This window comes from Peromyscus eremicus, chromosome 3 (assembly GCF_949786415.1).
Source record: "Peromyscus eremicus chromosome 3, PerEre_H2_v1, whole genome shotgun sequence".
Lineage (NCBI taxonomy): Eukaryota > Metazoa > Chordata > Mammalia > Rodentia > Cricetidae > Peromyscus > Peromyscus eremicus.
In genome coordinates, this window is record NC_081418.1 from 102,874,678 (window position 1) to 102,898,295 (window position 23,618).

A 23,618-nucleotide genomic window follows, 5' to 3' on the forward strand; every position below is an offset into this window, starting at 1 on the left:
AGAACTCCACTTCTAACTGCTTCACCCAGGTCCCAGAAAGCCTCACCAGGGTCTTAGAACCGCCTTTGTCCTTCCAAAACTTCTTCCCTAGAGTTAAAGTTCATACCAAGCTTTGACAGGACCCTTGGGCTGGGCTCCCTGCACATCCTCTTGTACAACATCCTTACCCTGACTGGACACCATGCAGAAAGCTGATGCTGCCTGCTCATCATGCAGCAGACACTCACAGAACACAAGGTTGCTTCTCTCCATCTTTGTCCTCAGAGAACTGGGTGCAGAGCAGGAGATAGAGGCCTTCAAATGCACCAAGAAATCCCCACCCTAGATCACTAACCAAGACTGCTAGTGGCTCATACATGTGGTCCTTCTCAGGTCCCCATTCATGAACTGTCATCAACCTAGAATTCAATGTAGGAAACTGGAGGTCTTAGGCCACTTGTAAATAGCAGCATCTACAGGTCTCTTAAATGTCACCCCAGGGTGGCCCTGTGGAGACATGTGGCCAAAGCCCTTAAATGAACCAACTCTGAACGCAGCACATTTGTCTTGAGGTCCTCTGAACACTGTGTTCTGACACCACACACCTGCACCTATGAACTAGACAATCAGGATTCCTAGGAGGACCAGCTCATCCATGCTCACCTTCTACAATGCATGTTCCCAGTACCACAGAGTTTCCAAGTTACTCTTGTCAATCATGTTTTTCTCACATCCTAGGCAGAAATGGCCCATCCGAGACAAAGCTAAACTCTGCTCATCAGTCAGAGGCAGGCCATGGGCACAACCTGGCCCAACATGAGCCAACAGCTCTGGAGTTGTTCTAAATGAAGCCAGAAGAATTGAATGCAGGGACTCAGCCAGAAGAATACCCATGTTCACAGCATTCTTCATGACAAACAAAACATGGAGCCATGCCAACAGTAAAAGGACAGACAGATGGATAAAATGTGGTCCGATGCATTCTAGATAGCAACAGATCTTGGGGACAGTCAATGAGAGCCCAATCAGGATTGTATGTAACTGAGATCCCCAAAGCAGTCAACTTCATTACAGTGGATGGTGGGTGCTAGGTGTGAAGGAGGGGGATAGGGTGTGTTTAATGAGGATATTGGTTCAGCTAGGGAAGATGGAAAAGTTCTAGAGATGGATGGAGGTGACAGTTACAAAATGCTACGAAGGAATGTAATGCCACTTGATCTGTATACACAAAAACTTCATGTGCCATGTATCACAGTAACAAAAGGGGAAGCGGCTGAAGAGATAGTTCAGTGGTTAAGAATACCAGATTCTTTCACAGAGGACCCAGGTTCAGTTCCCAGTACCCATATAGTGGCTCACTACCATAGTGCTGACTCCAATTCCAGGGGATCCATTGCCCTCTTCTGGCCTCCTCAGGTACTGCATATACATAGTGCCCCCCCCCCCACATATTCAGGCAAGATACCCATACACATAAAAAATAAATAAAACATTTTTTTTTTTTAAGAAAGAGGGAAGCATCTAACATGGATGTACCTGTAATCTTCCCCTGCCTGATCTTCTGAACCTTGTAGCGAATGGACGTCCCCACCAACAGGTAGACATCGTAGGCTGGATTCAGAAGGATGTTCTCCAAGATCAGCAGCCTTACTTCTGCAGGGCGAACATTCTTAGCACAGAGAAAAGGAGAAAGAGGGTGAGGTGAGGTAGGGTGAGGAATGGAGGCAGGGGAGTTGGAAGAAAGGTTTAAGGCTTTTTTGTTTTTGTGGCGATAGTGGTATGCTTTGTGGCTGTGTGTGGGGGTGGGGGTTGGGTTTTTGGGGTTTTTTTTTTTTTTTTGGTTTTTCGAGACAGGGTTTCTCTGTGTAGCTTCAGAACTCACTCTGTAGGCCAGGCTGGCCTTGAACTCACAGAGCTCTGCCTGCCTCTGCCTCCCGAGTGCTGGGACTAAAGGTGTGCATCACCAACGCCCGGCCTGTGTGTGTGTTTTAAGGCATACAGGTGTTTAGCCAACATATGTGTCTATGCACCACATGCGTGCCTCATTCCCACTGAGGCCAGAAGAGGGTGTTGGATCCTCTGGAACTGGAGTTACAGATGGTTATGAGCTGCCATGTGGGTACTGGGAACCAAACACAGGTCCTCTGGAAAAGCAGCAAGTGCTCTTAACTGCTGAACCATCTCTTCAACCCATGGTGGGTTTTTTTTATTGTTGTTTTGCTTTTGTTTTTTTTTTAAACATTTATTTTCTTTTAAATTACGTGTACCTGGTGCCTCTGTGTGTATATGCCACGTGTGTGGGTACCTGTGAGAGACCAGAAGAGGAAATTGGATACCCTGTATCTTGATTTTGAGCCACCTGATGTAGTTACTGGGAACTGGACTTGGGTTCTCTGTAAGAGCAGCAAGCACTCTTAGCTATAAGCCATCTCTACAGCCCAATTTGTTCTGTTTTTATGTAGTGCTGGGGACTGAGCCCAGGACTGACCCACACTAGTTACACAGCTCAGATACAGCTAAAGCCCCAGAACTCTATTTTATCTTTTGACTACTACAGGATATCACTTGCAACCCCACACCCTAGACCCCAGGAGAACCCCATAGGTACGGCACCAGGATGCACTCAAAACTGTCACTGCCAAAAACATATGACAACTCGCTGTACAATACCCATGTTCTATCTTGATTTAAAGTGACAGTTAGTACACAGAAAGAAAATAGAGGAGCCAGGAGCAATGTCTACAGATGCTGTGGCTACCAATGTTCAATGTTCCACAAATGCTCAGAGGTCCAGGATGACCTGAAAAGGGAAGTACCGTGTGTTCTCAGTTCCTACTCCCTGGTCTCTTCCCCAGCTCATCCCACCCAGACCTCAGGAAGCAACTTGGGAGACTGAGCAGAAGGAGGACAGGGCCTCCTGTCCAGTGTACCCTGAGTGTCAGATTCCGAACCAGGAGCTGTGGCTTTCATTGTCAGAGAAAACCAATGGCAGAAATGATGCTCATTGACAGAAGTGCCGACAAACCCAGATTGTTCCAGGTGGATTCATGGCCATCTTCCATCTCCGTAGATTCGCTTTAGCACCCCAACGGCCTACACAGGTCTGGACTCAGGGCAGGTGCTGCCTAGCAAGGCTGGCAGAAAAAGCCTTTTACTAACTAGGGAGAGGTGGGGAGATGCAACCATCCACAAATGGCCACCAAGCCAGTCTCAGATAGTGGGTGTGCCCCTGCATCAGGATGGGGAGCACTTCCTGGAAATGAGATAACTCCTTCCAAACTGAGGAGGAGCTGCTGTGACCTCTGTGATGATGACTTCTGGAGCCTCAACATCACTTCCCTTCCCTACACCATGGCTCACACAAATCAAACAAACAGAAAGATACAGATGTCATAACACCCTAGAGCCCATTCTGTAATCCACTGTCTACCTTACTCCACTGTGCGGACAGCACAGTGGAGCCTAGGCCCACCTTGTAGACAGCCTCCTGAATTCGAGCCTTGAGCTTGGAGCTTCCGGTCTTCATCCCAGACACGAGGATTGTGTCACCCTGCTTGGCTGCTTTCTCCATCTCTGAGATGTAGGAAGGCGGGATATACGTGGATTCCAAGAAGGTGAGGATTCTGAAAGGGGAATGCATCACGAAACCTGAACATGGAACTTCCCAGAACCCAGTGTGACGTTCACCATTATCAGGGGTTCCTACTGAGGGCTGGATCCCAGAATAAGGGGTGCTGACGTCATGAATCACACTGCTTGGAAACATTAGACACACAATTTGGCTGCTGTCTGAGCCAGAGCTGCAGTGCCTTTGTGGAATATCCCGGTCTTGGGAATGGGCGCTATATCAACACCCACACATGATGACATACACTGGAATTTAGGCCATCAGCTGGGTCTACAGGGAAGAAGTCACATTAAAAGGCAAGCCCAAGACTCCAACTCAAAGAGGGTCAGTAATGCCGACCAGCTCAACAAATAAGTCACATACAGTGAACCCTCCTGAGAGCGTGCTGCCAAGCAGGCCTGGCTTATGGGGTCCCTACTTTGTCTTTCTTTCAGCCAGCAATTTATAACAAGGCCCCCTGCTCTACCCAAGAAGGAACAACCTGCAGGACACGCTTGCAGTCTCCCCAGATCAACCCAGCGCTGTGGTAAGCTGTGGTTTATCATCGAGTAGCTCAGTGACAGAGTACAGTCTAGTATGCACAAGACCCATGCCCAGCATACCACCTGGACTGTCATTTTCCTAAGTGTCAAGACCCTGAAAATCAAAGAAAGACCAAGGGACTGTCCCAGGCTGACAGACAAAAAAAGAAAAATGACAGCATGCAGTATGTGACCCTGGGTTGCTACTGTAAGTTCTGAAGATAGCATGCACCTGGGTGAATCTCCTGATTTTTAAAATAATATTTAATTTTGTATGTGTGTCTTGCCTGCATGTATATCTGTGCTCCGTGCGCACGCAGTGCCTGTGGAGGTCATAAGAAGGTGTTAGATCCCCTGGAACCAGAGTTACAGACAGCTCTGAGCTACAGGGATGCTGGGAACTAAACCCGGGTCCTCTGGAGAGCAGCCAATGCTCTTAACTGCTGGGCCACCTCTCCAGCCCCAACTTCCTGATCTTGATAACTGTATTGTAGATACTCAAGAAAATATCCTAATGGTAGTGAAAGCACAGTAAAATGATCAAAGTTGACAGGACATCACCCTGGCAATGGGCCCTCAAACAATTTAGGGAAACATTTTCTACACTACATTGGCATTTTCTGTAGGTTTTAAATTGAGTCATTCCAATGCCACTCCAGCCAAGACAGATAGCCTTCAATCATGGATTTAAATGTAAGGAACGTGGCTCAGGAAAGAAACTTAAAAAAAAAATTTCTTTTGCATTTATTTCCACCCCACCCCGTGTGTGTGTGTTTGTGTGTGTGTGTGTGTGTGTGTGTGTGTGTGTGTGTATTCATGTTCGTGTCACGGCTCAAGTGAGAAGGTCAGAGGACAATTTGCAGGAGTCAATTCTCTTTCTACCATGTGGCATGCCATGGAGACTCAGGTCATCTTGGTGATAAGTTCCTTTACCCACCAAGCCATCTTGCTGACCCAGAAGGAACTTTTCATTCTGTCAAACATACTTTTGACTCAGCATGGGCTCAGCAGCTCCCATGCTGGATAAAGCAGATCTACAGAGATCTGAGTACAAACGCCAGCTCAGCCACTTACCAACAGGCCCATTCTCTCCAAACCTCAGTTTCCCTGGCTGGAAAGTGGAAAGGTCAGAGGTGGGCACAGGCCAGATGGCTGCTGGGGGAGGGGTGTAATGAGTCCAGATGCTCTGACACCCTCTCTTTATGAGTCTGTCTATACTCCATGCTGGAGACCCAGCCTATCCTAAGAACTGTGTTTGCTGCTGGCCTTTCCTCTTATCTAGAACTTGCCTCTCCTTTAACTTGCTCACCAGTGAAGCACTTCCCTCTAGGGCCACTCACATGTCCCTTGCACCCCAAGGCAGCCTTCCAGAGTTCTGTGTCTTCTTTGTCCAACTAAATATCCCAACTTCTCTGACAAATTCCCACAGAATACACCACAATGGATCACAGAGGCTGCCTGCACGCTTGGGAAGCACTAAACTCTTCCCCAATTAGTCACAAGCAACCTGGGAGCTGCCCTGGCCTCTCCACTGACAGGAGGAAGCCTAAGGACCTCCAGTTTCCTACATCCACTCAGAGGTGGCCAGCCCTTGTCACAGAGCCTCTTACCGTAGTGCATTGTGGGAGTCTGAGAACCCATTGGCCTCGGTATCCTTCACAATTGTCCAGTCAAAGACCAGTCCTGCAAGGGTGCTGAAGGTATTCCCTGTAAAAGAATTCAGAGGCAGAAATGCATGAGTTTGCTCCCTACGGTCCAGGGGCAGGGAGATGGCAACTTTGATTACATGCAGCCACAGTGCTCAGCACCACACCCCTGCAAGGCACACACACACCATGACCTCCATTTCAGAAACTAAGGCTCAAAGGAATGGTGATACTTGCTTCTTACCATAATAGACTGAGTCAAGATTTGAACCCAGGCCTGTCCCTCCCCCACTTAACCAAGATACCTTCGGAGACCACTGAGACCTAGGCCATTAATCGCCCTCCTTGTCATTTCCTGAAGAAAGAAGGCCTCCCTTAGAGGTACAGGAGCATTGGAGTGTATCTCAGCAGCAGGGGCCACCAAGGGAGGGCAAAGCAACGCTTCTCACCTCACTGGAGTGAAGCATCAGGGACAGAGGGAGGAAATGGAGACAAGATACAGAACATAAGAGCATGCTCCCAATGGCCTGTTCAGCCTGGTCGAATCTCCTGCGTTTGCACCCCTTCAAAAGCTCATCAAATTATAAAGCCATCAACTGACAAGCTCAGATCCTTCATGGCCCATCTCTGAACACTCCTGCACCTGTGCCCAAGTCAACACGTGCCTATGAGAAACAGTTCAGACCCAAATCATAAAACAACAGGATCTTTATTTAATCAGACTATCCTGGAATCTCACCTTCTTCACCCAAGATCTCAAAGGCCAAATCAGAGGCTGGAGAGCTGGCTCAGAGGTTACGAGTGCTGATTGCTCATCCAGGAGACTCGGGTTTGGTTCCCAGCATCCAAATCAGGTAGTTCACAACTGCCTGTAACTCTGATGCCCACTGGATTCTGTGGGCACCTGTATGCAGGTGGTGTAAGCAATAAACTCATGCAGGCACACACACACACACATAAATAAAGACTAAACTAATAAATCTTTGTTTTTAAAGCCCAAATCAAACCACAGTTTGTAGCTAGAGTTTTCCTGCCTGGCCCATGGTCAGGGCAAATCTCTCTCACCTGCCAGTCCCACAGCCGCTCAGACCCGACCAAATAAACACAGAGACTTATATTGCTTAAAACTGTATGGCCGTGGCAGGCTTCTTGCTAACTGTTCTTATATCTTAAATTAATCCATTTCTATAAATCTATACCTTGCCACGTGGCTCATGGCTTACCGGCATCTTCACATGCTGTTTGCCATTATGGTGGCTGGCAGTGTCTCCTTCTGCCTTCCTGTTTTTTCTTTTCTCCTCTCTGTTAGTCCCGCCTATACTTCCGTCTAGCCACTGGCCAATCAGTGTTTTATTTATTGACCAATCAGAGCAACACATTTGCCATACAGAACATCCCACAGCAACAGTTAGCCGGGCGGTGGTGGCGCACGCCTTTAATCCCAGCACTGGGGAGGAAGAGGCAGGTGGATCTTTGTGAGTTCGAGGCCAGCCTGGTCTACAGAGCAAGATCCAGGAAAGGCGCAAAGCTACACAGAGAAACCCTGTCTCGAAAAACCAAAACCAAAACAAAACAAAACAAAAAAACAAAAACCCACAGCAAAAAAGCCAGAGAAAGGTGGCCTTTGCCTTTACTTCTCAGGGGAGACTAGAGGAAGGGAGGTCTCTTCTTAAAGTTCCTTGGGTGTCTTTCCACCTCTGGACAGGTAAACCTCCAGAATGGATGAAGGTACAAGGAGGTGTTGAACAGATGAAAAGTTATGGTTGTCAAACCCTAAGGAAGCCCCTGGACCAAAGTAGCTTGTCTCCCTAACACCCATGAGGTAGATACTGAAATCCACACCTTGAACTCACATGGCAAGGACACCAGACATCTTTTCATCATACCCCAGAGATAAGGTGCACATCACCTCACAGCCTAGCCCCTTTCTGTGACACAGCTGGTACCACAGGAACCTCTTCTCTGTGCCCCCCCACCCTCCATGGTGAGCCCAGACAGCTCAGCCCAGCTGATTTCTAGCTCCCTTGTGGCAGAACCAAGCAGGCTGACCTGCAGGATGCTGATGGAAACTAGAGGCTATTCTATGATCCCTTTAGGTTATACAATCACTACCAGCCATTCAATATGATAACCTAATGGGTAGTCAGCTCCTTGACCATGGCCATTTGCATATCCAAGAGTACTCTGAGAGTTCCTCCTGGTTCACTCCAGACCTCTTCTCTCTACTATAAAATGGGAACAAGAACTCCACCTTACGGATCTATTGGGTCAATTCAAGAAAGTTGTTTCCAGTGGGCTACAGAGATGGCTTAATGGTTAAGAGCCATGTGTACTGTGCTTAGAGAGGACCTGAGTTTGGTTCCCAGCACCCACATTGGGTGACTCATAATCACCTGTAACTCCAGGTCCTGACCTCCAAGGGCACCTGCACTCCTGCACACAAACCCAACATACACATAAACATAATTCAAAATAAATCTTAGGGCAGAATGTGTCCCCAGTGAGCAGGAGGGAGAAAGTGTCCCCAGTGAGCAGGAGGGCCTTACAAGGAGAGCAGGGGAGGCAGACACCCCACAAGGGGCCTGTCTCGTAGAATGTCTGTGGTGGCTGGCGCATATGGCTCCTGGGCTCAGTTGTTAGCACCTCTCTCACCCCACCCTGCCTCCCACATTCCCAAGATGAAGAGAGAGAAGAACTTAGGGCTTCTTAAAGTTTCACCAATCCCGAAGGATGTGCGTGGGGAACTGACTGGAATTTTCCAGGCTTCCTGTGTATGCAGATGTGGGGCTCTCATTCAAAGGCAGTGGAAAGTGCCAGAAGGTTAGAAGAGAAACAGGAGACCCTTCCTAAAGTATGAGGGCATGCTCCCTCAGGGTGAGAACTAGTCCAAAGATGACAATAGGTCCTGAGGGGGACCTTGAAACCCTGCCCTGCAACTTGGGGCACAAACGGGCCAGGAACAGCCAACTGCTGGTTTTCCTGCCAGCCATTGCACCACCACCCAGCATCCCACCTGGGTTGGGCTCTAGAGAACTCAAGTCTTATCTCTCCTTCCTAAATGGGTGGCCCTACCTTACACATGCACCCAACCCTCCCCACTGAGACTCCCACAGGTAGAGGGTAGAAATGGTTAAGAACGAGGACAGGGAACAGGAGGACCCAGGGAACCAAGGGCCAGGGAAAGGTGGCACAGAAGCCATCCCAGGATGCATGAAGGAGGCAAGGATACAGCACTCTGAGTTGCTAAAGCTCCATGTCACCAGCACACACTCCACGGTTCAACCAGAGTCCACAATTATGAACTTCCAGACAGCGGGATTTGAGCATGAAGCCAAGTCTGGCCCCTTCTGAATACAGGACCCTGTGTGAACCTGTCCTGTAGGCAGGGTGGACACTGATTACTCCTGACAAAATAAAACCAGAGGAAGCATATAATGGTTCCCATGCTGTGGCCCACAGCCCTCTAAGAGGAGAGAGTGAGGGAGGCACCACCAAATAAGCCTGCCCCAAGAGTGACGTGGGGGTGGGGTGGGGTTGTAGGTTTATAGGATGCAAAAGGCAAAATGGCCTCACAGACCAGGCCCAGAGTCTTGCTTCTCCACTTGAGAAGTAGCTATGAGCACCATGTATACAACTCACAGAACCCCTGACCCAAAGGCTCACAGTCAAGAGACCCAGGAGCTCAGACTTCAGAGGACATACCTCTTCTGTCCTAATCCACAGGACAGACGGGAGGAGGGCCTCAGAAAAACATTATGCAACTCAAATGAACAAACACGTGTCCAATGCTCACTGGCTCCAAAGTCCAGAAGCAGTGGGAAGAATAGAGCCAAGAGCTCAGCTCAACAAAGTAAAACAAGCCCTCAGCACCATGGCCAGTAAGAGCTGAGAGAAGTCAGTGAGAAAGGGCAAATTCCACCTGGAAAGCCAGGGAGAAGCCAGGGAGAAAACCTGAGCAGGAAGGCCTGGAGGATACAGGGCTTCTGACAGCAGAGAATTGGGCCCAGGCCCTCCATCCCAAAGCTACAGCACAGCACAGGGAGGCGAGCATCTCTGGGAACCTGGAGCATGCTCAGTTCCATTTCACTGATGCACATGGTACATGAGGGATGAGAAATTCTGGAAACACTACAAACAGTATCATGTTAAAAGGGCAGTGTCTGGGTTCCCAGTTCTTAAACCATAGCTTGTCATCATAACTGAATGTGGGGTCCACAAAAAATACAACAGTGAAACATTTTTTACATGGGGGCAATAACCAGAAAATAATCAAAAGTTCAAATGTGAAATTGTCACATGTTATGCCATTCAACTTTACTACAATCTCGGTTCCGAACATGCAACATGTGCACTTTTGTAGGCTTTTTGTTCTGTTTTGTTTCTAATGAAACAGGGTCTCACTGTGTAGGCCAGGCTAGTGTTGAACCCACAAAGGTCCACCTGCCTCTGCTGTCCCAGGCGTGGGCAACCACGTCTGGCTAACATGAGCACTTTGCATTGGGCATTCCGTCGTGCTCAGATTTGAAACCACCATGTGTTACAAATGCAATGTTTTAATATATGTACAAAGTTTTCTGCTCTTAAAAATATCATAATTAGGTCTGGAGAGATAGCTCAGAGGTTAAGAGCATGGACTGCTCTTTCAGAGTTCCAGAGTTCAATTCCCAGCATGGCAGTTCACAACTGTCTATACTTCCTGTCCCAGGGGACCCGACACCCTCACAGACATACATGCAGGTAAAATACCAATGTACATAAAAATATCATAATTGTTTAAGAAAAACAAGGACTTTTCTGTATTTTCCTGTCATTCCTCAGCACATAGCCAACTAGTTTATCTTTGGGGTTATATTGTGTTATAATTTTGATTTTAAAAATTGCTCCATGAGGCTAGCCCCAGTGAGACATGCCTGGAATCTCAGCACTTGTGCAGTAGAGGCAGGAAGAACAGGGGTGCAAGACATCCTCAGCTACAGTGAGTTTGAGGCCAGCCTGAGCTGTCCCTGTCTCAATCCCTCCCTCACCTCAAAATATTGCTATGTGAGTTGCCAACTAAAGTTGCATAGAAAATCAGTATGTGAATTTTGGCTCGGGATTTCTGAAATGGCCCTAAATTAATTTCTCCCATGTTGCACTATTTATTTATGCAAAGCAGCATTCTCAGCACTGAGACATCAAAAATCAAAATATCCATCAGCTCTGAAAAAGACAGCAGACGCTCTGTGTCCTACAGTATCAAATACCCAGCTGGGATTTAATTCTTTATGTGAAAGTGAGCAGGCACACCCATCTTGTTAGTATGCTAATTTGCTTTCATCTTTAATAAACACAAAAGCACTGTTTTAAAATGAATGCATGATTTATTATGAGTAAAAATTTGACTTGATGCCTACTTTAAGTTCCTACACACCCGAGACCACATGAAAATTGCTTGGCTACAAGAGAAGAACGTTTAAGGAGTCCTGTGACAGTCTATTTTCAGTTGAGCATTATAGTTTGGATCTTAAATTCCCCCAAAGGCTTGGCCACCAGCCTGTGGCACCTGTGAGAGTGGAGGCATGCCACTGCAAGGGCTACTGGAAAGCAATAAGGTCAAACAACCGCGGACTAAAATTCTGAACCCATGAGCCAAAGCAAACCTTTCTTCATTCTAAGCTGAATCTTCAGGTATTTAGTCATAGTAGAACACCAACACAGGTAATGTGTAAAGGAAACCAGTTTATTTAGCTCATGGTTCAAGAGAATGGATATGCAAGATTAGGTTGCCACATCCAGTGAAGACCTCACGTCAAAGATGCATCATGAGGGATCGGGGACATGGGTCGTAGATACAGTACTTGCCTAACATGCATGAAGCCCTTGGTTCAATTCCCAGCACCGCAGAAAACTGGGTATGAGAGAACATGCCTATAATTCCATCACTCTGGATGCAAAGGCAAGGGGGTCTGAAATTCAAGGTCATCCTAAGCTACATAGTGAAATAGAGGTCAGCCTGGACTACATAAGAGCCTGTTTCACAACAAACAAGCTGCTTCACAGCATTTTAAACATGGTGAAAATTCGGAAAGTGAGGCAGGCAGATGGCAGACTTGGTAGGTATGAACTGAACAAAACCAAGCTAACTAGGTCCAGCAAGAACTGCATTGGTCCCTCTTATGACTGAATCAGCTCTTAAAGGGACCACCACTCCCGAGCACTCATACTCTGAGGACAGAAAATGAACTTGAATTTCAGGCAGGCAAATCACATTCAAACCACAGCAAGCAGATGGTCTACGCAGAGTGCAGAGAGCTGCCAACAGCCAGGAAAAGTACTGCAGCAGGAGAGAATCAGAGCAGCAGCAGAATGCTCTGCCACCTATGCGCCATGTGACCTGGGTAAGTTACCACAGCTTCCTTGTCTATGCAAAGGGCATTACCCAACTTGCTTGTGGTCTAGCACAAGGGCTGACATCCACAGACTCCCACAATCTGATAAGCTGTGGAGCTAGTGTTGAGTAACAACAGGGATCTAGAGAAGACATAACCCTTCTCAGACAGTGAAGTCCTCAAAGCTTACAAAGGTCAAGTTCATTCACAGAAGAGACTCAGACCAAAACTGACAACAAAGGTCAAAGTATGTCTGGCTGAAGACAGCCAATCAGAAAGCACACCACTCAGCTGTTTCTTAAAGATTTATTTATAAGTACAAATGCAGGCCTAGTGTCCAGAGGAGGCTAGAAAGGGGTGTCAGATCCCCTGGAATTGAAATTACAGACGGTTATAAGCCACTACATAGGTGCTAGGATTAAAACCTGAGTCCTCTGCAAGAGCAGCCAGTGCTCTTAACTGTTGAGCCATCTCTCCAGCCCCACTCATCTGCATTTACTCAAGAGAAGCTAAAACATGTCTTTTACACAGAAATTCACAGTGGCAAAGTGGAAACCCAAAATTCCATCAGCTGACGGCTAGAGAAACAATGTGGTCTGTCCACACAGTGGAATGCTGTCGGACAATAAAAAGAACCAACTGCTGTCACCTGGCACTAAGCGCACGGACTGAAGGCACCAGGCTTAGAGGGAGTGAGAGAAGATGGTCAGAAGACTGTGTGGCTGTGCCATGTGACCACACTTCCAGGAAGAGTCCAGAGCAAGAATGCAGACAGAAACCTGGCTGGGGAGGGAGGACTGTGCCAGGGGCTGGGCAGCGGTCAGCTGGCAGTAAATGTTCACAGGTTTTGGGTTTCTTTTTACACTGACGAGAAGTTCTAAAATTAGACAGTGACATGGTGATGGTAATACAAATTCTGTGAATTAAACCAGAACCTACTTTTTAAAAAGGTGAATTAGGCCTGGAGAGATGGCTCTCTGGTCAAGAGCACTGGCTGCTCTCACAGAGGACCAAGTTTGGTTCCCAGCCCCTACATGGAGGCTCACAACTGTAACTCCAGTTCCAGGTGATCAGAAGCCCTCTTCTGGCCTCTGTGGGTACTTCACATATGTGGTGCACATACATACATGCAAACACTCACACACATCAAGTAAATAATCTTTTAAAAAATTAGAACAAGGCGAATTAATGCATATAAATCTCAGTAGGAATAATCTTTAAGCAACTTCAGGCAGAAACTGAGCAGGGGTCAGTAAACTACAATCCCTGGAACAAATCTGGCCCCTGACTACTGCCCTCCCAGACAGGGTTTCTCTGTGTAGCCCTGGCTGTCCTGGAACTCGTTCAGTAGATCAGGCTGACCTCAAACTCACAGAGATTCACCTGTATCTACCTGTATTGGGATTAAAAGCATGTGCCACCCAGCTCCCAGCCTACTTCTACAAAATAAAGTTTTACCAGGACCCATCCACTCACTGCTACTCTGGAGCAACAACATCCCAGGTGAAAAGATGTGACAGAGACATATGCCCAGAGAACCTTGGTCCCATTCACTATGCTGCCCATCACTGAACAAAACGGCCAATTTCTAACCCAAAGCAGGACCCCTGGAGCCAGGTTACAGCTCAGATTCTGACTCAGCTACAAGGCAACTACTACACACCTGCCCCCCCCCCATATACACCCATGTCTGGTAAGCCCACAGTCCTTACTCACTACCACTCACCTCACCATTCTGTCCTCCTCCAGAGTTTTAACCTGCACCCTGCACACCACCTCAGCTGTCCCCAGGATCTCCTCCCCAGCTCTACCGTCTCCTAGTGACCTGCAGATGCTTGGGACTGGAAGCAATTCTGATTTTGTAGTCTTCAGATCTGGGGATATTTGCATTGACTCTTCCAAGTGCTTCAAGAAGCTTAAGACTGAATACATTTCAGATTCCAGATTTTCTGATATGGGCCATTTCATTCTCATTTCATGCATAGACCTTGCTTATTCACAGGTAGTACCCCCACTGCCCAAAGTTCTAGGGGCAAGGACCCATGTTTTGAAGGCTTAGGTAACAGCCGTGGTGCTATGCTGCTCAGAGGTGGTAAGCTTTCTTTTTTTAAATAATTTTTTAAAGATTTATTTTAATGTATTATGGTACGCTACCTGCATATACACCTGCATGCCAGAAGAGAGTATCAGATCCAATTATAGATGGCTGTGAGCCACCATGTAGTTGCTGGGAATTGAACCCAGGACCTCTGAAAGAGCTGCCAATGCCCTTAACCACTGAGCCATCTCTCCAGCCCCAGATGTGGTAAACTTTTAAACAAGTGGGGCCAAGTGGGAAGAAGTTAGGTCACCAGGGGTCTGGGCTTGAAGGGGATCATCAGGACCCCACTCTTTCTTCCATCTCTTTGCTTCCTGGCTGCCATAAAGTAAGCAGTCTCTTGTGACTGAAGTGCCCACCATGATGCTCTGCCCTGCCATGGGTCCAAAGACATGGACTGGAACCCTAAAAACATGCATCAAAAATGTCCCAGGTATTCTGTCACAGTTATGGCAAGCTGAATGACACACTCCTCTTGCTCCCCTTCCAAGAGGTCAGTCTGCTACCACCAGGCAAGGCCACACACAAGAATCCCACCCCAGAACCAGTCACTATCCACGCTAGTTAAGAAGTGATACTGAGAAACTGAGCCAGCAGCCCACTGCTGCCCTCACTTACACAGGTGTTTGGAGGTCTGGAGTGCTTAGAAAATCCAAAACAGCCTGAAAACGGGGCAGGAATAAAAGGGGTTTCTACTGCTTCCACCACGGCCCAGAAGTGAGCTCCTGAGACAGAGGTACCAAGGACCGTCTCTGCATGGACTATCTCTGCATGGGCACCAAGCCTGCTCCCAGAGTCAGCTAATACCTGCACACACAGGCCAGGCCGCCAAACACAAGGAGGACTGAGGCTTGATGCCACCAGGGGAAGACAAACTTCCTCAGAGATAGCTTCTACCCGCTCTGCTTCTCCTTGGCAGTGGCTCCCCCTTCCTGGCTGGAGCAGTAGCTAGTCATGAGAGGACAAGGGGCTATGGCCAAGGCAGCAGCCTGACAAAGGGCAGCCGGTGCAGTCACCTTCTGAGTCCAGAGCCTGGATCTTCAGCTCCAATGGAGAGTCTTCAAGATAGAGCTCACGGGTGGTAGAGACGATCTGAATGCCATGGATGAGGTCAACGATGGCATCGCAGCGCAGCACCTGGCCTGTGGCTGCAGGGACAGAGAGGAGTTAGTGCTGAAAATAGTACCCAGCCACTGCCCCACCTCCAGGGCCACCTCCAGTGGTAGTGACTACAGTAACCAACAAGCCAATACACCACTAAGGAAGTGCTAAGGAAATGTTGGATCACTGAGCTACGTGTTCAGCCCCTGCTATGGAATGATTACTTTTATTTGTGTGTATGTATATGTTCTGTGTGTATGCCACCTAAGTGCAGTTGACCACGGAGGCCAGAAGAGAGCACTGGGTCCTTGGAGTTAAGAGTTACAGGCAGTTGTGAGACATGAAGTGTGGGTGCTGGGAACTGAACTTAGGTTCTCTGCAAGGACAATACATGGTCTTAATTACTGAGTCATCTCTCCAACCCCACATTTTAAATTTTAAATGTTGAATACTATGCCCTCCCCCGCCCCCCCCCCCCACCGCCTTTTTTTCCTTTTCCTTTTCTTCTTTTTCTTTTCTTTTTGAGACAGGGTCCTACTGTAGCCCTGGCTGTCCTGGAACTCCCTATGTAGAACAGCAGACCAGGCTGGCTTTGAACTCACAGAGATTCACCTACCTCTGCTTCCCAAGTGCTGGGATTAAAGGCATATGCCCAGCCTGCTGAGTATGATTTTTACCAGGAGGCTATCTCACGGATGTTCCATTGTGTTAAACATTTAGTGTTCAGATTCAATTCCGTGTTAGGAACACTAGATTTATGTACCTAACAACTTGGGCTTATTTATCTTATTTCCTACCTAGCATAGATTCCCAGGTTTGTTGGGTCACAGCATATAAAATTCATGTTTTTTTCAAACTGTATTTTAATTATGTGTAGGGTGTGTGTTCATGTGCAGGTGTGTGCATGTGAGTGTTGGTGCTCGCGACCATCAGAGGCTTCAGATGCCCCTGGATCTGGAGTTCCAGGTGGTTGGGGGCCATCTGACGTGTGTTGGGAACTGAACTTGTGTCCTTAGGGAAAACAGGATGTGACACAAATGGCTCAGACTTCTATCTGGCTCATGGTTTTGTTTTGAGGTGGGTCCAGTCCGGCTCTGAACTACTAGACCCAAACAATCCTCCTGCCTGAGTAGCTGGGACTATAGGTGTGTACCACTGAGCGGGACAATATAAGAATTGTGAAGGTTCTTGACACATGGGCCAATACAGATAGAACAAGTGTTTCTATCTGTTGCCTGGAGAATGGTCAGAATAACTAGTATTATACACAGTTGTCCTCACACTAAAGAGTTCTCCAGGTGACGCTGTTATCTATCTTATTACTGAGGAAGTAAAAAATGTGTGCTTATATCCATGCGTCCCCCTTGCAATATAACGGACAGTCTTATGGAATGCTGATGTTAGTAAAAACAAGGAGACCAGAAAAATGGCTGCACAAACCTGGAGACGAGTCCCCAGAACTCATGTAAAGGAGGAAGGAAAGAACTGACTCCACAAAGGTGTCCCCTATGTCCACAGGTGTGCCGTATGTCCCCCATGTCATCCCCACAGTAATAAGAAAGTAAAAATAAAACAAACAAAAGAACAACGACAAGGAGCCAGCCCCAGTGTGAGTCCTGACCCTTGTGAACTGGCCGAGGCACAGAGTCAGCTGCTGTGTGCCACTTCCCTTCGTGGTTACAGCCTGAGCACAGCCTCCTGTTCCTGGAGGATTTTTCCCCACGCAGCATTAAATGTGGGTTCACAAGGAAAGCCGGAGCCTTCCTGTCTGGATGGTTGGTTAACTGTGCTAGGCTAACACTTGGCTCCTTAGTGTGAACTGGGTTTAGGAATGTGGGAGAGAGTTCTAAGCCAGCACTGCACTAGAACACAAGACGGACTGGTCCCAGGAGTATAGCATCCCAGGGGATCCTGGAACCAATCACTATGGATACGGAGGAAAACTGTACTCCACATCTGCGATGTGATGGATCAAATATGGGGAAGGAAAAGGCATCCTACTAGGTCAACTTTCTTCATTTTGATTTGACACCAGCTAAGAGCACCTGGAAGTAATAAATACTAATTTATGAGTTTTGAGAGCCAATCTCCACAAGGTAAAATGCTATAAATTCAGCGAGGAGGGACCAGGACAGGTGTTTCCTAAGCTCCTCCCGGTAGAGGTCTCAAGGGGGTGTTTCCCTGTCTCACAATCCCATCAAGGATCTTCCATGGCACATGAAACCCTTACTGATGTCCTCTGCAAAGATGATGCTGGTCAGGCGGGCTGGCTGGGTTAAGCGGGCTTGCACCACTGCCTTCTGGGAGCACTGCTGTTCACTGGGGCCAAGTGGCTCTATGCTGGCTACCTCTGGCCGGGTGGATGACCTGCAGTGAAAAGAGGCGAGATTACTTCCTGGAGCCATACTGCAAGACACAGCCAGGCCCCAAAGCCAGAGCAGTAGCTTCCATCTGGGAATCTGTTGTTTTCAAACCCAGCGCAGAGGTGAGGACTCTCACACACCAACCTACAAGAAAAACAGAGAAGGAAAGAGGACAAGCCAAGGCCTTCCACCGCCAGACCTCTGCAACCTGAGCACATGAGTCACTGCACACAGCCCCCACTGGGTAAAACAAACCGGACACTGGGCACCTGGACACAGTCTTGGTATACAACAGTCACTGTCCACGATACACAGGGCTGTATGATGCCTCCTTACCTCAGGGGTAAGGCCCAAGACCCCAGTGAAACCACAGTTGGTATTGTAGCCTTTATCTATGCTCCAACTTTTCACACACACACACACACACACACACACACACACACACACACACACACAGAGTGAACTTTAGTTTATACATTAGGCCCAGGAAGAGAGTAAGAGTGGTAACATAAAAAAAAAAAATACAAATTATAACAAGACTGTAATGAAAGTTGTTTGTTGTTGTTATTGTTTGTTTTTCAAGATAGGGCTCCTCTGTGTAACGGCCCTGACTGTCCTGGAACTTGCTCTGTAGACCAGGCTGGCCTCGAACTCAACAGAGATCGACCTGCCTCTGCCTCACTAGTGCTGGAATTAAAGGTGTGTGCCACCCCATCTGGCTATGAAAGTTACCTAAAACTTTTCAATTGAGTGGTTTACTTCTGGAATTTTCCATGTAATATTTTCAACCTGTGAGTTACTCATGCAATTCTCCACCAGCAGGAAAGGTGTTTACGCATGAGAAGCAAATACTGGTATCTCAGCTGATCCAGGCTGGGCTCAGAGCACTCACTCAGATGTTATCCTTCGTCCCCATGTGGCTTCTACAGGACCTGGAGACCACTAAGTATAATGACAACAACCACAGGGTCCCTATGCACTCAGAGCTGACATCATGACCACATGGGGGGAGAAAGGCAGATGAGCACATCAGCAGGTAAGTCAGGACAGCCTGAGACATGGTGGGGAAGCCATCAGGTATCACTGCCTCAGCTCCTTAACACAGGACAGCAACAGTCCCGGGTCACAGGACAGACGTCAGAGTCCACCAGATGTGGCACTGAGAATGCTAAGTGGGTATTCACTGTTACTGCAGGTTCCAGGGAATCCTTGGAATGAATGTCAGAGATGGCAGGAAGACCTGTCCACAATGGCCCTGAGGTGGAGAGTAGACAGGCATCCTGCATTCTGAGAGTAACCTGTACAAAGTAACCAAGGGCCCAGGGTAGGACAGCCACTGAGCGGCCAACACTCATTCCTCAGTCTCACACAGCTCAGTCTCCAACACAGCACAGGCAATGCTGGAGTCTGTCACAACTAAAAGTCAGCCATGGTGGTACTTGCCAGTAATCACAGCAACTCAGGATCATCTGGAATCCAAGGTCCTTCTCAGCTACATAGCAAGTTTGAGGGCAACCTAAGCTATGTAAGACCTTGTCTCAAAACAAAACAATGGTACACAGCACACTTGAACAGACTCCCTGGGCTTCCATCCTCGGGTCTGGTGTCTTTTTGGAGGCCAGGTGGACAGAGGCAATATCTCCAGCCACAACTGAGAACACTGTGACATAGAGAACACAGGTATCAGCTGAGCTGCTGCAGGCAGCCTAAAACACAACAGCCACATGCACTGAAGGTAAATATACTAAACTAACCTCACCCATCAGTGAGGAAAGAGATGGGATCTCTGGGGAAAGGCATATGTGGTCAGCTCAGGGTGTCCTCTGAGGAGACAGCACCTCAGAAGCCAAGGCGGAAAAGCAAAGTTGATTCAAATACCCCAAGTGGGCAAGAAAAGGGTCTCACACTAGGTGATAATTGTACTTTATTCAGTAATAGTTGAAGATAATTTTTCAAGGAGGTCAAACTTCACACACACACACACACACACACACACACACACACACACACACGAGAACAGTCTAGAACATAAACACCAATAAGAGGAAACTAAGGAAACAGTACAAATGACTGCCTTGTAGTATGCTAGCTGGGATCAGGAAACTGGGATAGGACCTCTCTGGAAAGCCCAGTAAAGCCCAAAAAGTCTAGGGCATCATGAGTAGTCATGTTCTGCTGTGAATGTCCTGGTCCCACAAGTATGACTTAGAAAGCTACTGGAAGAAAACAATGTTCATTATTAGCTATGTAACTTTTCTGTAAGTCCAGAACTTAATTTTGATTCCAAAATTTAAAAAGAGAAACAGAGGTGAGGCGTGAACATGTAGAGTACAGGATTTTAGGGCAGTGACACTATGTGATGGCTGTGGTTGTGTGCAGATGTCCCTCAAAGGCTTGGTCACAGGCATATATGGCTACTGGGAGGAGGTGGAATCTCTAATAGAAGAGCTCTAGGTCACTGGGGGTGAGCATTTGAAAAGGCTACTGAGACTCGGGCCTCTCTTAATTCATATCAAGAGGCAGTTCCTCTGCTAGAGTGTAACGTGTCACTAAGAGTCAGTTTTCATATCCTGGGTTCTTGTCTTGCCTTCCCACCAACAGGAAGGAGGACTCAGGGCTCAGGTGAGCATGAACCAGGGAGGGGAAGCCTGCAATTTCCAGTAGGGTGGCTGGCTGGATGAGGTGTGGCTGAGGAATTCCATACTCTTGGAAGACAGGCAGGTCTGCCATCAGTGCCAATTAGTGTTCCCAGCTGAGGTAGCCACATGGGTTTCCTTCCTTTTCCTGTTCACATTATACTGAGTTTATTTTTGTTTTAATATCAAGCCAACTTTGCATTCCTGGGATTCACCCTCTTGCTCATCCCTGTCATTTCTCTGGATTTAACTCTCACATTGTGGTGAGGGGTTCTGTTGGGGTCTGTGGTTTTCCTTTTCTAGACTGTTTCTGTGGGCAGCTATGTGGGACTCCTGAACTGTGTTAGGGACTGCCTGCTGCGCTTCCCTGCCTGGGGAAGCACTCGATCTGCCTCCTCACGGGTTCACAGGAGGCTCAGGTGAGGAGTTCTGTTTACACCGAAGTTTTAAAGAACAAAGTAAATTTTAGCAACTGTATGGAGTGGACCAGAAAGCCTTGGGGGCTGCACGGCTTTCCAAGTGTATTCAGAACCAGCTGAAAAGTCGCACCCTGCAAGCAGCTCACAGATGTGGAAACTGGGTTCAGTGACTGTCATGCAGCCATGCTACCTCCTCACAGGCTCCTGCTTTGCTCCTTCCAAAGTCCCCAGACGACAACAGCTTCCCTGCAAGACCAGGTCCTGAGGTATCCTCTCCCTGCCAACAGCCCAGGACACAAGTGCAGGAAAGACAGTCACACCTGTGTTACTCATGTAGAAATGCCCTCAATCTCCATCTATCTTGTCCTGTAACAGCACCTAACTCTTCTGTGGACCTGCCTAGGATGATGTCAATGGGTCCCTCAAGTTCTCACACTGAAATCAATTCGAGCTCCCAAGATGACAGAACTGGGGAGTGATTAGGCCATGGGGACAGAGCCTCCAGGAAGGGTCCAGTGCTATTTAAAGAGGCCTCTCAGAGTGGCCTGGTTTGCAACTGGGAAGTGGCCTCACAACATAGTCACTCAGACACCATCTGTGACTTCCAGCACTAAGGGAAATACGTCCTCATTATTTCAAGCCACTCTTCCTTCTATGGGTTTGTAACAGCAGCCAGAAGAGACGGAGACCTCTTCCTCTCTCAGTCCAGGAGGCTCCAGAGCACTCTGGCCTGTGGACACCAACAGACACACTACTGGGGCCTGGCCAACAAAGCCTTGTGCATCCTGGCCACAGAGAAGGCTTTTGACTGTCACATGGGCCTAGAGCGGGTCCAATCAGAACAGGTGCTGTGGCTGATGCCCACACAGACTGGAATGTGGGAGAGCATTGGGCTGCAATGGCATCTTGCTACCCTAAGAGAGTGCCAAGGGACACCACAGCCAAGACCTAAGGACCAAGGAGTAGAGCCTGGTGACCATGCATTCATTCCCAACCCCAACACAGAAACCTGAAACAAATCCTGCCAAAGAGTCTCCTTCAGGAACAAAAATTACATCCTTCTGTTGCACTGCAACCATTTTGGTTTGCATTTCCTGTTCTGTGCAGCATCCCAAGGCTGGGGAGGGAGATCCTCCAGGCTGAGCTCTTAAAGGTTCGCGGTAATGTTTCCTCCAGAGCCAGTACTATAATAAACACCACCACCACGGTAATATTCATTATTATACAACTGTTCTGTTCTGTGTCAAACAGTAGAGTGTGATGTGCACAGCCATGTCCCCAACAGTCCTATTAGAACTCCAGGTGACACATGACGAAACCTCCACACGATGTCACCATAGCCCTAGAAAACAATGGCTTCAACACAGCTCAGACAGGAAGGTATGACACAATCCTGCTCCTTTGCACTGGGTACAGTCAGCATCCAAACACAAAGCTGAGAATTTCCCGCCCTATCTAGTGCCGCCCACAAAGAGGGCTGGACTCCCAGACCCTGCAGAAGATGGCATCAGCCACCTGATCAGCCCCACCCCTAAATGCACCCTCAACGCTGTTTCCTCAAGTTGACTGATTTTTTTTCTGAGTTGCTGAAGGAGGCTGAGCAAGCCAGGCACCATCTGAGGAGCCTGTGTCCACGTCACAGCCCTGCCACCCACTGCAGGGAGGCTCCAGGTGTCAGGCCCATCAACAGCAGTATCACCCCTCCAGAGCAGGTTCTGCGGCTTTAAGAAAATAACTTTAGGATTGAGTGAAGAACAATATTTAAAGGGGTTAGAAGACAAACTAGCTTTATGATCTTGGTTCCTGCTGGGCATCAGCAGGAACACGGAAACATTCTCTTTCTGGTCCTGTGTTTCTGGCCAGCAAGAGCAGCTGCCTGGACACCAGCATCTTCTCAGGACCCTTTCCTTGACACTGTGGTTTGGCTTTTAAATGTCCCCAGAAAGCCTTGTCCTGAACACTTAGCCACTGAGAGATACAAGAACCCTAAAGAAGTTACTCCTCATCCTATGGAAGTCAGGGTATTGGGGGCACACCATTAGAAGAAATATTGGGACCCCAACCACATCCTCTCACCTTGGCCCACTACCCACTCCCACCATGATGTCCTGACTCACCACAGGCCCAAACCATTTTAAACTGATCCTTCTGAAATGTGCACTAAAACAAAAATTTTCCCCTCTAAGTAGCTGATCTTAGTCATTTTCTCATAGTAATAGGGACCAGGCACACCTGCCACGGAGCCCTCCCCACCACCTGACTCAGCGCAGTCATAGCCAAGCACCACTTGTATCTTTTCATGCTTGATGTGTATGAGCATCTTGGCTGTTTATATGTCTGTGCACCACATGGGTGCCAGAAAAGAACATGTGATCCCCAAAACTGTGAACCACCACCGTGGGTGCTTAGAATTGAAACCGAGTCCTCTTAACTGCTGAGCCATCTCCCATTTCCTTTTCATTTTTTTCTTAAATTAATTCTCCTTTACTGAAAAGGTAATGCAAAAGGAAACCCTATACACCAGGGTAAACAGACACTCTGTTGGGCCTTCCAGAAAACCAGATGTAAAAATGTTCTTTACCGCGGGCCCGTGATTCCTTCCCACAGAGGCGCTCAGAAGCAGGCAAGCACTTAAGAGTGCTAAAAAGAGGAGGCAATGAAGGGACAGTAACTTAGGAAATAAAACTTTTGGTTAATACAGTTAAAGAAAGAAAGAAATCAAGTGGGAGGGCAGTTGGCAGGGGCTGGTGTAGGAGGAAGTGGGGGGTAGTGTTTAACGGCTGAGGAGTTTCGGTTTTACAGGACAGAGCTCTGGATGGATGTCAGGGTGCTCTCAAGCACGGAACCGGGTAAACGTTA

General features: G+C 47.9%; 1 protein-coding gene across 1 annotated transcript in view; it reads right to left on the minus strand.

Annotated features, from left to right (window-relative positions):
- Nup210 (nucleoporin 210) overlaps nt 1-23,618 on the minus strand; it is a 101,262-nt gene that overhangs the window by 71,880 nt on the left and 5,764 nt on the right. Inside the window, exons 2-6 of the mRNA XM_059258196.1 lie at nt 17,572-17,708; nt 15,257-15,388; nt 5,739-5,835; nt 3,452-3,602; nt 1,516-1,648 (exon numbers count right to left, since the gene is read on the minus strand). Coding sequence (XP_059114179.1) covers nt 1,516-1,648; nt 3,452-3,602; nt 5,739-5,835; nt 15,257-15,388; nt 17,572-17,708 — 650 coding nt within the window. The remainder of the gene's footprint in view (nt 1-1,515; nt 1,649-3,451; nt 3,603-5,738; nt 5,836-15,256; nt 15,389-17,571; nt 17,709-23,618) is intronic.